Consider the following 13,412-nt stretch of genomic DNA (forward strand, 5'->3'; position numbering starts at 1 on the left):
CTTATGGAAGGGCAGAGTAAGGCAAAGTATCCCTGAGTCCCCACATCCCTGAAATGCCAGGATGTGGGGTTTAGAGACAGGAGGCAGGGAAGAGGAAGGTTGACCTGCCAGTGATACAGTAGTCATCTGACGCGTTGCAGCACATGATGTATAGGCGGACACAGGTCGGGTCATGTAAGATACATGCCTCAGCCCATATAATGGGTGGAGGGCTCAGGTAGTACATTCAGGTAGCACCAGTGAGCATATGGCTTTATCAGAAGATACACACAGCACTACACTGCACTCTCTCACTCTGTAATCCTATATTCTGCTGCAGATGGCCAGTGGATCACAGATCAGGCAGTCCAGTTTTGCCTTTTCTGTGTGTAGGGGTGGATCATGGAGCAGAGGAAAAACTGCAGCCCTGTGGCTGCCAGAGATGGTAGAATAGCAGAAGAGCGTGAGAAGGCAGTAAGGAGATGGAGTTTCAGGCAGAATGGGGGATGGGGTGGATCTGCCAGCTAGTCTCAACATTCATACGTAGCCTGATTCAGCCTTTTCAGAACACCTCTTTATGATGCAGATGTTGGGCCACAACAGCAGCACACAGGCAACTTAAGAATGCAAAAGCTTATGAGTAGTGGCAGCTGCTGACACCTTTGGTGCTCTCCAGTGGTCCCAGAGAGACACAGTAGCTTCCTGAGAATCCTTTTTGGGGCATCTCCAGGGTGAGGTTGTGAGTGAGTGCATGCGTCTTGGGAATGCTGCTCTGATGTATCTGGAGACTTAAGCCCACCAGCTCTCTCTCAGGTTCTGTGGCTGCCCATGGCCTAACAGGGATGAATATTTGGGATCTTCCCAAGGGTACGCACAAAGGCTCTGTGCCGCTGACCTTTTGCTGCTGCACATACCTGCAGTGCACGACAGTTGGTCCTGTGTCTGGGGTCCTGTTGATATAATCCCTTACAGTTCTGACAAACTGAATCAGGGACTGGGTGGTCTCCGGCACACCATGATCTGGCCAGACAGTGTAGTGGAAGTGCCGGATGAGCCTTGTTGAGTCAAGCTGCTCTTCCTGTTGGGATACAAAAATGTGGGTCATCAGAACCAACAAGAGAGGAGTGGGACACACGTAACATGCACCTTCAAAGCAAATGCTATAGCTGCCACCAGAGATAAGCTGGGCATGATGCAACTGTGCCTCAGCAAAAGAAACCTTCCTAATTCAGTCTTGCAGGTGTTTTTAAGCCAGTTAATAAAAAAAAAATAAAGAATGCAAACGTACACTGCAGATTTTAAACTCTCGTATTGTCCATTCTGGGAGCACCGATTCAGACAGCATCTCAACGATCAGGTCTCCGTAGTACAAGGAATCCTGGTCAAGGGGCCAGTAGTGATCACATTTCACCTGCAGGGACACAGAAAAAGATAGATTTAGTGTCAACTAAATCAGTCAACAACTGTAAACAATGCCTCCACCCAGCACTGGCAGAAGCAGGCTTCGGATCTCCTGTGCCTGAGGATGAAGGAAGAACGTCAGCAGCTGAATTCAGAGAGAGATGCCACCCCCTGCCATGTCAGCTCAATGAACAGGGCTTGCAATGGGAACAGGCTAGGATGGGGCTAGGAAGTGGAAGTTCTCATCATAGATGTTTGTGATGGGGGAATGGGAAACACTTCACTGATGCCCTCTTCTGGATGACACAACATTTTCTGTGCCAGCTCTTCTCAGAGGTCTGCTTGGATGACAGCTAGGCCTCCAGTGCCCATTTCCCTGACTCTTCGAGAGACACAACAGTGGGATCCCACTCAGAGCCAGTGAGATGCAGAAGACAAGTGGCTGCCTGTCCTGCATCTGCTTTCACCATCTCCTCAAGAAAAAATGGTAAACTAAAAGGAAATATCCCCATACGTGCCACTACATAATCACTACTACAAGTTGGTTTAATCTTTTTACAGATCTAGTCCTTGTCTTACAAAGGGTGCAGGATGTGGTCACACTTGAGGAGGTGGATTGCTGAGACAGGTAAATAACCTAGCTACACTTGCACTCAGTAAGACTGTTAAGTGCGTGAGTGGTCTCTGCTTACTACATCAGGGCTTATGCATCATGTATTTAATGATCAACATTTGCTCTCTAGAGCTTATATTTAAAGCAGTAGTTGATTGGAGTTGATGTGATAAACAGGCATTTTTTGCTGGTGGTTGTCCTTCTACATGCTTAAGGGGATTATATTATATTAGTACTAGTGAGCAAAGTGCAGGATTAGAGACCAGCCTTGACATGCTGCATGAACTTTGCATGGTCACTGCATCCTCACTTCGCAGCCTTAATATGTTTCCAGTCTTTAGATTATGTCTATCTCTTCCTGTATATCTCCTTGACTGGGGCCTTTGGCATTAGTGTGCAAATAATAAGCATAAACTTTTAATAGATGTTCAGACAGTCATTAATAATAAAGAAGAGTCACTGCTCACCCGGCCCTTCTCAACACACTGGGTTACCATGACAATATTGTGAACATTTTGTTCCCATGCCATCTTCCAGAACTCATCTTTGGTACCAGGCAAAGGGCCCTGAGTCGCTATGTATTCCCTGCGGAAATTATTGCCCTGCAAGTAAAGAGAACTCCATTAGTTTCCATAAAAGCAGAAAAAAAAAAGATCTAGCAACTGTACAAGCCATGGGGCTGCAGCCAGGGCTCTGCAGCAACAATGTCCTTGCTGGGACAATAGTTTTGAGAGCTAAATTGTTGCTTTGGACCTGGAAGCAGAAGGCTGGCTGGAGCAGAGAAAAGGAAGAGACTGCGGCAGTATATCTAAATACTGTTCCTTTTGTGGCAGTCAAAGCTTTTCATTGTTCTATTGTGTTCAGCACAGTCTCAAGCAATTCTGGAACTACTAGAAGGTTTTGTTTTATTTACTGATTTTAATAAATTAGCTGAGTTCTGGCTTGAAATCTGGATTGCTATAGCCACTGCTATTATCAATCACAATTCTCTGGCAAACAGCATTATTGTAATCTCAGCCAGTTTCACCATCCTGCAAGGTGCCAACACTGTCAGGATGAGCTACAGCTCCACAATGAGGATGCCACCTGCAGTGATAGCTACACTTGTTGTGGACACTGTATAAAATCAGTGACCTTTAAAAATGTGTCCTTGGCCAATTAGACTTGCTATCTTACATAACTATAGCAAACCAAGGAAGTGTCCTTAAGTGCTATCTAAATCACTCACAGTTAACTTAATGGCAGTCAGACTCAGCCTTTCAGCACACCCACAAAATGAGTTCTCAGACTTTTAGCTCAAGTGACTAAATGAAGGGGGAGGGGAGCCTTAGCATCCAGCTTTATATTCAGTTTTAGATGAAGGACAAATTATACCACAGGAGGGAGGACTGTAAAATACTATCCTTGAGTCACTTACTGGTATGTAGCTTGCATTAATATAATCTGAGCAAGGGTCATCATCCACATTGGAAAGCTTCACTCTTGATGTATCATCTAGGAAGAAATTGATTACAAGAGGCTTATGGCTAGGTCTTGATTTTCAGTCCCTCTCCCATTTACAGAAATGCATCTGTGAAAGGACTGGCAGCATTATTACAAGGATTTTATATGGAAGGCTAATTTAGAGGAACCACTGTTTATATTTGTACTGCCTCTTTCATGCATGAGTGCTGTGGAGTGTTCCAAAGACTAGGAGATGGATGTGTGAGAAGGAAGCAGTGAATATCCCAAAATTCCTCTGCTGAGTTGCATAGGATTTGTTATGGTAACAGAAGAGCCACAACAGCATCTTCCTCTGATCCCGACAGCAGTGTGCTGTACTGGAGAGCAGTGCCCAGTGCTGCCATTGAAAGAGTGGTAGTGCTTCAGGGGTCTGCACGGCTCCTGAGCTAACATGTGTGGGCAGGCCAACTGTCTTCCCTGGGACCAGTGGCATCCCCAGTACTACAGAGAGGCACAGAGTGCCTAAGCCACTAGGTCACTGACTTGTGAAATCTCAGTCAGGCATTGCTTCTTATACATCACAGGCATGCTCCCCAGCCCAGCACAGCAGGCAGCACACAGGAGATGCTGTGAGGGTGTGCTCCAAGCACATACCACATCCAGCAGCAGGGCAGCATGTGGAGCAACGAGTCATGTGGTGTTCCTTCTTGATGCACAGCATGTGCTACCTCCAAAACTGGCAGCTAGATAGGAGATTAAAGGGGGAAACTCTCAATGACAGGTCTTGCCTCGGGAGAACAGGGCTAACCTCACACATGTGTCTTACCATGCAGAACCATACTAGCTCTACATTGTGTAGTAGGTTTGCCATGTTCTCTGAAGAAGAAAGATTTGGCAAGGTTGTCAAAAAGCACTGAATGGATGACACCCTGTATGTAAACAACCTTACTGTTATTTCTACCGTCCTTGTTATCAGCAGTGACTGAATACCCATAATAGCTGGAGCTTTTTCTCTCCAGACTGAATGCTAGTCATTACATCCCTAGTGTGAAATGAAATTACTGGTCTGTGTGAAACCATTCAGGGCCATACATCATCTGCCTCCAAGCACCAGAACCTGAGCTGGCAGAGGTATTTCATCTCTGACAGAAAGGAGGGAAGGGATTGGCTGCACTCTCTTTCCCACTGTGCTTGCTGAAAAAACTGAAAAATAGCTCTTGTGATGTAATATTACATAACCAAACCTAAAACTCACAGGGCAATATATTATTGTATCGATTTTTCCCTCTGTTCTCTGGCAGAAGTGCTATGTCACATGTCTGGTTTCGACCCACATCTTTTAAGTCCTGCAAAAAAAGTAGGAATAAAATGTGAGGTGAAAATAATTAAAGGGCATGACAACACAGGGGGACACAGTGCTTATCAGCTCTCAAAGGCCATGGACAGAGAATTAAATAGCTAATCATACTGGTTTAAAGCAAGCACATGGCTGGCAGGCGCTTTCCATGCTGTATCACACAGATATGCCAGACAAATGAATGCTCCTGACCTCAGCCAGATAGGTGTCAGGCAGAGGCTGCCAACCAGAAGATGCTACGCCAAATGAAGAGCTGGTTTCTGCATTAGGACAAGTAGAGTTCAGGCGAGACTTTCAAACTTATTTGGATTTGTGTGAATAAGACAAACAAATGCAGGCCTTTTGAATGTATAAACCCATTGAGCCCACCCCTTCATAAAGCAAATCCTTTGTCTATATTAGGATCCCACCTCATACTCCTTGGACAGGAGGTAGTTGGAGTCTGCTTGAAGTTTGGTGAAGTGTGCTTCAAAATGACTGACTTTGATCGGACTAAAATATTCAACAGGAGGAAGAAAATCACAGGATGAATCACAGTCATAATTTATCCAGTTGGTTATCAAGAAGCTTTTTTAGGTATTAATTTTTTCTCTTTACCTGGAAGTTTTCCGGTTCCTAGAAATGATTTCAAAAAGAAAAAGAAACAGTTAATTAGTGAGTGACCAGATGTGACTGTTCATCCATGATTCCATGTTAAAACAGTGCTCTTAGAAACAAAACTTTTGATTTTACCCTTTTTGCCCCAAGTTCAGATGAACTGAGAGTGGCCTGTCCCTGCGAATGCTCAGCCTTGCTGTTGGTCTTTCGTGGCCATTGCTGGAATAAAAAGGACAATATTATGTTATAGGGTTATGTCCTGATACTGATAAGAGCTACCAATAACGTAACTTACATCATCAACTTGGAAAAAAGGAATTTGAGAAAGTCTGTTTTGATTTGTGGCTCTGATCATGTGACACTGCTCGTAGCCGTGGCACAGAATTTTCTTGTATTTTAGTTTGGCAATAGCGATGCGGAGTGTATGCATGTGCACAGGCAGCAAGACTTTTTTTTTGCTCTGAAACATTCACAGCCCAGCCTATCGTTAAGGAGGGTGTCCTATATTAAGACAGGCTCTCAACTGGTTGATTGTCTACATGCAGAGAGGAATGTGTAAGTAGATTTTCAGACTCTGCAGACCAGGCCCCTAGGAGATGCCCAGGTTCATAGCAGGAGTAAGTGGCAGCACCACAGTGGGTTTTTGGGAAAGTCACAGAAGTGGTACTGACTCCATACCATCAGTGTTGCCTTTCATCCTTTTGCTGCCACCTCCTCCTCCAACACACCTCCCTCAGAGAACACTGTCTCTTTACATATGATAGGGGAAAACCATACTGGTACTTGCAATCCTACTGGCTCACAACAAGAAACCGCGCTCTATCTGAAGTTTATCTATGCTAAAAGAATGCAATGAGATGTGCAAAGTGGAAAACACATTGATCTGCACTCTATTCATGCTCTATATGTCAGTATGTACTGATATGGCTAGGAGTGCACAAGTCTATACATGCAAAAGCAGACTTTATTCACTATTGCTGATGATTTATGCCTCTCTTTTTTGGATAGCATATAGAGGAATACACTGAGTTTGTTCATAGAGCCTAAGAATAGCATTGCTAAAGGATAAATCCATTCTGGCAAAAAGCTATGACTAGTCAGAAAACAGGTTTTTTTCAACGTGAAATTCCAGCACCTGAAAAGCAAATTCGAAACAAAATAGACCTAATCTTGTATCAATAAAAGAACTGAATTTCAGCTTTTCAGAGTTTCCCATGTAATGGAAATGTTGAATTTTTTAATTTCAGAAACCACAAGGAATTTTGTATCAATAATGTCAGATATTTCAGTCATGCGAAAAGGTTTAAATGGATAAAGCTTTTTCAAAGTTGAGACAGAGTATTTCACTTTTTAAAAACATATTTAAAATTCACTATTATTTAAGATTCATCTATAAGATAAAATATACAACTACAATTAACAAAAAATGAGAAGTAAAGTTTGAACTGATTTTTTGGACACTGAGGTAATGTCACATCTTAAGATATTTGAACTGAAATGATAAAGTCTAAATGAACAGTTTCAGAAGCTTCCTGTTTACAATGCAGATGAAATTAATTTGAAACATTTCATTTTTGACAAAAGACATTGTTTGAATGATAAACCAGTTTTTCACAAATATTCAGACTCCTACTGAAAACTAAAAGTTACAAGGATCCTCTATGAGATAACGCTGACTAACATTGGTAGGTATTTGAATCAAGAATATACAGATCTCTTAATATGTAAGTCATTAGTTCTATGCTTATTGTGTACCGATGTTGGGGGACACAGACTTTAGCTGTTGAATAGTTCAGTGCATTCCTCCAATTTTAGAGTTACACTTTAAATATTGTATTGCTTAAATGAATATAATTTGGCCTGACTTCAACAACAGAGACTGATAAAGAGACTCAACTTACCTCACTTTTTGTCTGCAGACAAATAAAGCAGTAACAGCCACTAACATCACAATCAGAAACAAGCCAGCACTCACACCTTCAATAACTCCAAACAGAGGCTCTACAAACAAAACAGTGTATTTATATATCTTGAGGAAAAGATATGAAGAATCAAAGAATCAACTTTCAGGGGATACGTTATTATCGGCTACAGAAAATGGAAATGTAATGCATCTAAACACTTAGCTAAAACCTGGCCTTGATTTTCTGTCCTTATTTTTTCCAAACATTACGCAAAATCATAGAATCATAGAATCGTTTAGGTTGGAAAAGACCTTTAAGATCATCAAGTCCAACCGTTAACCTAACCCTGCCATCCCACCACTAAACCACGTCCCTAAGCACCTCGTCTACCTGTCTTTTAAATACCTCCAGGGATGGGGACTCGACCACCTCTCTGGGCAGCCCGTTCCAATGCTTGATAACCCTTTCTGTGAAGAAATTTTTCCTAATGTCTAACCTCTTCCACTCCAAACCACAGTAAAAGAAAGCATAGCCCCATTATATGCGAGTTTGGTTCTTGTGCACTTTGAAGTTTTCTTGGTGATAGCTTCACTAAGTGTTTATTACCCTTTCCTCTACTGCCAACAGCTCCATGAGGCAGTCCTCCTGAATTTTAAAACTAAGGCTGGATAATCCATGGCTCCAGCCTCATTTTACAGCAGCCCTCAGGACATGCACAACAATCTGTTTTTGTTCCGCTCCTTGCAAATAATTCTAGATACCAGACTGTTCTGAGGCGCAATATATAATCACATGCTCCAGCCATTGAAAAGCAAGCCTGAAACTAACCTGCCTCTGTAGTGATCGGTAAAGAGAAAAAGGTGTCTGCAAGGAGCGGTTAGCGGTTTAGGGAGTTCCTTCGGGTCTTCACTGAAGAGCTGGGTAAAAGCCCGTATGCTGATCCTAAAAAAACAGTACCGTTATCGTTAGAGCTCATCAGATATTCAGAACCAACAGCAAAAAAGTAAGAACTCTTTTGCCCCTTAGAGAGAACTAACACCTTTCCACTGACCATGGACGATTCTTAATACAGGTGCCCAAGTTAAATGCTACGGCTGGGAGAGCCCAGCTAGTACAGATGGAGGGCTCTGAGGTACCCTGGCAGAGGTAATGGATGGGGCTCTGGCTGCCGGCGCACACAGCTTGGCCATGCTTGAAGGCAGGACTAGCAGAAACTGCAGTGGGGAGAGGACTCAGGAATGCTTCTCAGTGGGGAGATATTTTCCCTCCACGTGGCTGCACAGGGCTGTGATAATGGAGAAATGTTCAGTCCTCTTGGTTCTCCTGGTAATGTGGGTATTTCCCAGACTGAATTTTTAGGAAATGTGCCCTAATGAGAACAGACTGTGGTAAGGTAGTGCTGTCTTGATGATGAAAAAGAAGCTGAGAGGCACGATGTGTGCTGCCTGGCATGGGACTTCTGTCCATGTGTCTGTCCCTTGAGCAGCCTGCAGACCTCTTGGGAAAATGTTTGCCTGTGGGAGGGGCGTGACTGAGCTGCACTGGAGCTCAGGTTTGGTCCCACAGCCTGCATAACTGTTGAGCCTGGCCTTGGCAGTCACTTTTCCACACCCCAGAGCTAACCTAGGCCTAGCTCTGGAGCCTGGGGATGGTGCCACAGGTTAGAATAACCTCCAGGTTTTTCTAGCTTGTTCCAAAGAACTGGTGTAGGGTAGTGGTGCCAAACAGACTGAGTGAAGCATCCTTGCCTTCTCCTGTTAGGTACTCTTCTGTCTTAGCTGATGGTCTTAGGTCCTTGCAAAGAAAGATTCAGCAGATATAGGAGAGCTTCCCCTCAAGTTGAGGGAAATAAATAAGCCTATTCACTGCACTGAGTTTTGTGCATAATTAATTATACCATTCCCATGCTAGTGAAGGACTGGTTCATACCACGGGCATGGATAAAGCTTTTATAAATTCACAGTGAAACACAAGGAACAACATACAACCCAGTTATTAACTACAGAAGCTCAAGTGTATCAGGCCCCCAGACAGCACCATGCCTAATAATGTGACAGAGCACAACCACCAACATAAATCGAACCTATAAGCAGTCCGAGGTTTTAGAGGTCCATCGCAGAATTTTTGCTGATCTGGATCACACCTTCCTCCCAGATTTTCCATTTCTCCTCCAAGCTTAATGTCAAAGCTTTTATAGTCACTGTCAGGGTTTTCAGCACACCTACTGGCAAAATAATTTGTCTGGTAGATGCGTATTGAGTCGTTGTGTTTGTACTCCAGGTAGGAAGGTAATGGGTGCTGCTCATCAGGCTTTGGTCCTTCACTACCTACATCATGTGCAGAGAAAGACAGAAGGTTTACATACCACAGACACCAATGTGATGTAATTTATAGGCTCAAGCTGTTGACAGACGTATTCTTATCCAACTTTCTAGCATTCCTTGGAGTCTGCACAGGCTACCTTGTGAATACAAAGCTACATGGTTAGGGTACCTTGTTTCTAGTACCAATCTTGCTATTATTTTTCTGGGGAACTTCAGACAGATTTCCTCACAGGACCTTAGTGCAACTTTTCCAGATACAATGCTGCAATAGGCATGCATGGGCCGAATTCAGTGCTATGACATTTTTTCCTGTGCTGTTGGTGGGAATCCCTGTGATCCAGAATCCTGGATCCTTCCAACAGCTATTTCAAAAAGCAAGTAAAAAAAAAAAAAAAAAATTCACACACTGACAAGTCTTCTGTATAGAGAGAAAAGCTGCAATAGGCAATGCCAAGAGTCCCCTGAATGGAAACTCACAATAATGTGCTGAAGACTCAGGTAGGCAAAACCACAGCAATGAGTAGTCCCTTTCTCAAAGAGCTTTATAGTCTGCCCAAACATGACAGAGTAGACAGCTGAAATATTATCTATGCTTTTCTTCCTTAAGGGCTGATGGACAGAGAGATTAAGAAACTTTCTCAGGGGTCACAAAACATGTCCTGGCATGCCAGTAAATGAAGCCACTTCTAAAAACAGCGTATTAAGCATTGAGACATCCGTCTGTTTTGTCACATACAGGTCAACTGCAGAAAGGGAAGTTTACACGCATGCTACAAGGGCAATTTCTGTTCTGTTTCACAGTGCTGCATGCAAAGTCATTTTCTTCAGTAAGCAAACACCACCTGGGAGATGCTACCTTTGCCTTCTCAGCATGGCTTACTGAGGTCTTCCAAAAGACTTGCCTTAGTGTTCCCACCTAACATTTAAACTACCTTTTGAGATCTGTGCACACCAAGGCAGTTTATTCTCTGTCCACTGCCAATGGTATCCAACATAAGTCTCCTACTGTGGAAATTTCCTGGACGTACATGAGATCATAACCTAGAATACAGAAGCTAACTACTGCTTCTGGCTCTGCAGTTGCTATTGACCCTCTGAGGAGAAGACTCAGAAGCTCCTAAGTCCCCAGGCTTAGGGAGCAGTCATAGATCCAAAGCCTCTATGGAACTCAGTCACTAGATGAGGAGAAGCTCCTCTGCTGTGTAGTGATGTAACTCCTATAAGCTATAGACCAGAATGGTATTAAATCATGACACTTACCATCAGCCTCTCTCACAACCACAGTAAAATACTTCACAGCTCCATTAGTATCACTAAACCAGCTGCAGTTGAAAGTAAAGTTGATGGAGGATTTGGTAATCAGCACCTCTTTTTTGTTCACTCGTATGTCTGGAGGTGGGGGAGGGGGACCTGAGTAATAAAAAAGAAAAAAAGAAGTAAAAAAAAAAAAAGAGAAAAGCATTATCTATTTATGTGCTGTGAGCTAGACCTAGTAAGGGAAATTCAACTCTTAATAAAGCTCAGCTGACTGGACCCAAGTCTCTGATTCTATTCTCTTTGCAATCAAGAAAGTATCTTCACCTCCCACAGCGAAACTGCCAAAGGATGAAACACACCAACAGTGAGTTAACTATAATAACACTGGCAGCTCCTCCGTAGGAATTCCTGCAAAAGCCCACATGGAAATGCATTAAATTCTTGCTAAATCTACAAAATTAGATATTGCAGCTGCTAAAAATGACAAGTATAAGCCAGGTGTTTGGAGGCTATGTAGCACACTCGCTACAGGAAGTTACCTATTTCAAGCATCTAAATTTCTGCTTCCTTTTCCAGAGGAACAGCCCTGAGTCAGCCAGATACAGCATTCAACTATAGAGTACCATCTTCCAGACTGACTGCAGAATTTCCATAGGAAATGTTCTTTGTACGATAGAAGGCTACACCTCAGTGACACAGCAGAACTACTGCAAAGTGAAGTATATAGGGAAAAACCTTCAGAGAATCAGTGCAGCAAAAGTGGGGATTTTAAGGATCTACGCTGCTGAATCTTTTAAAAATCTGTATTACTGAAACTATATTGCATGCATGGGAAACATACCGCTTATGTAAGCAGGTGGCTAAACTTCAATAATTCACACATTTATATGTTGTTTAGCTAAACCTCTTAGATCTACAAAGCCTAGCTGCAATTTTTTTGTGTTCCCTTGAGGTAGGGCCTCCAGTGTTAACCAGAGCCCAGGAAGGCAGCAGCATTCAAAACAAGTAAGAACAAATGTGAAACAGCTAACCTTCAAAAAGGACTCAGTCTTACTTCTTGTGACATAAGTAGCTAGCTCTTACTACATCTGAATTTGTGGTAGAGGAAAGAGATGACATGGCTGCAATTAAATGGCAATTGATGGGGGAAGGGAGAAGGTGGGTTGGTGACTGAACTCTGTAGGTTAGCTCACTAGCTCCCAAACCAAACATAATTTTTATGATCTAGCATTTCACACAAACGTGGCTTTCAATAAGCAGCTACAGAGGCATCCCTGAATAGGCCTCCTGGCCGTCCTGTCATTTTTGAGAAGTTCAGCCCTGGAGTGGTTCAGGCCCCTGAGTTGTGCTGTGCCACTGAATCCACAGGTACCACAAAAATTGGAGCAGCTTCTAGGGCCATCAATGGCAGGCTGTTGACTGCGGTGATGCCTGGCAGTGCAGAAGCACCAGCAGATGCTGTCACTACCCTCCACTCAGCAGCCTACGGGTGGAGAAACTGCAGAAACTGTTTCAAAGCACATGCTTTGGAAATCTGTGGTCTTCCCTCAGGCCTAACTCCTACAGGTGATTTGGTCAGGTTGCATCTCAGAAGAGTGTACAGAGAGCCCAAAGAGGACCCAATGCCACAATCCAGTGTCCTTACTGAGGGATCTTTTTGCTGAGGACGGCTACTGTCTGTGAGGGGAAACAGCCAGGTACAGGAAGCCAAGCAGCAAACATGAGGACAATTAAAGTTGTGGGATGACAAGGACATCTTTGGTGCTGAACATCAGAGTGACAGGATACTTTTTTATGTTTCTCAGGCTGTATTTCATGAATGAGCCTGGAAATGAGCAGGTCTGGCAATGTAATGAGAGGCAATATAGTTAAAATCCTGTATTGTCTGTCACAACAGGGATCAAAGGACAGGTTCACCCTATTTTGGCCATCAGACTACAAGTGCCACATACTGGCAATTGTGGAGTTCAGAACTTCTTTTGCTGTCTAACCAACACAAGCAATTGCTTATTGCTGCTCATGGCCTCCCTTCACGGCAACTCTGAATTCCACTTACGGTCGATCATTGTGATGGTGCTGTCTTCAACTACTTCACTCGTCATGTCTGCAGAATGCACCTTGATGGACACCAGGTATCGCTTGTGGGGAACGAGGGTCATGATATTAAGCAGAGATTTGTCTTTTTCTATCCTTTTAGAAAATTCCACTTCACGAGTGTCCAGTTTTTTGCATTCGACGCTATACCCATCGAAGTCAGAATCAGGAGGAGTCCAGGAACATGCAATGGCAGTAGAGGTCTGGGGCCGACAATGAAGACTTTGTATCTTGTCTGGTTCTAGAGGAATGTTGAGAAGCTGAAGCTCAGTGGGAAAAGGGACAGGCATCATGCACTCTGCTCACCCCATGGCCCCTAGATTCGGCATCTCTCCTGCAAATGTGTGCTGCCTGATTATTAGGCAAGGCAGTCTTACTCATTTTAGCCATCTGAAATTGGATCTAGTGACATCAGTCTCATCAGGTTTGTGAAGCTTCAGTCA

At 43.5% G+C, this 13,412-nt stretch overlaps 1 protein-coding gene across 1 annotated transcript in view; it reads right to left on the bottom strand.

Annotated features, from left to right (window-relative positions):
* Window positions 1-13,412, bottom strand: part of PTPRB (protein tyrosine phosphatase receptor type B) — a 62,688-nt gene that overhangs the window by 5,159 nt on the left and 44,117 nt on the right. The window contains 14 exon segments of the mRNA XM_009646308.2: window positions 894-1,057; window positions 1,268-1,390; window positions 2,461-2,595; window positions 3,411-3,487; window positions 4,692-4,782; window positions 5,204-5,285; window positions 5,391-5,408; window positions 5,526-5,609; window positions 7,292-7,391; window positions 8,123-8,171; window positions 8,173-8,236; window positions 9,378-9,621; window positions 10,879-11,028; window positions 12,932-13,210. Of these exon segments, the coding sequence (XP_009644603.1) occupies window positions 894-1,057; window positions 1,268-1,390; window positions 2,461-2,595; window positions 3,411-3,487; window positions 4,692-4,782; window positions 5,204-5,285; window positions 5,391-5,408; window positions 5,526-5,609; window positions 7,292-7,391; window positions 8,123-8,171; window positions 8,173-8,236; window positions 9,378-9,621; window positions 10,879-11,028; window positions 12,932-13,210 (1,660 nt within the window).

This window comes from Egretta garzetta, unplaced genomic scaffold, assembly GCF_000687185.1.
Source record: "Egretta garzetta isolate BGI_Z169 unplaced genomic scaffold, ASM68718v1 scaffold68, whole genome shotgun sequence".
Lineage (NCBI taxonomy): Eukaryota > Metazoa > Chordata > Aves > Pelecaniformes > Ardeidae > Egretta > Egretta garzetta.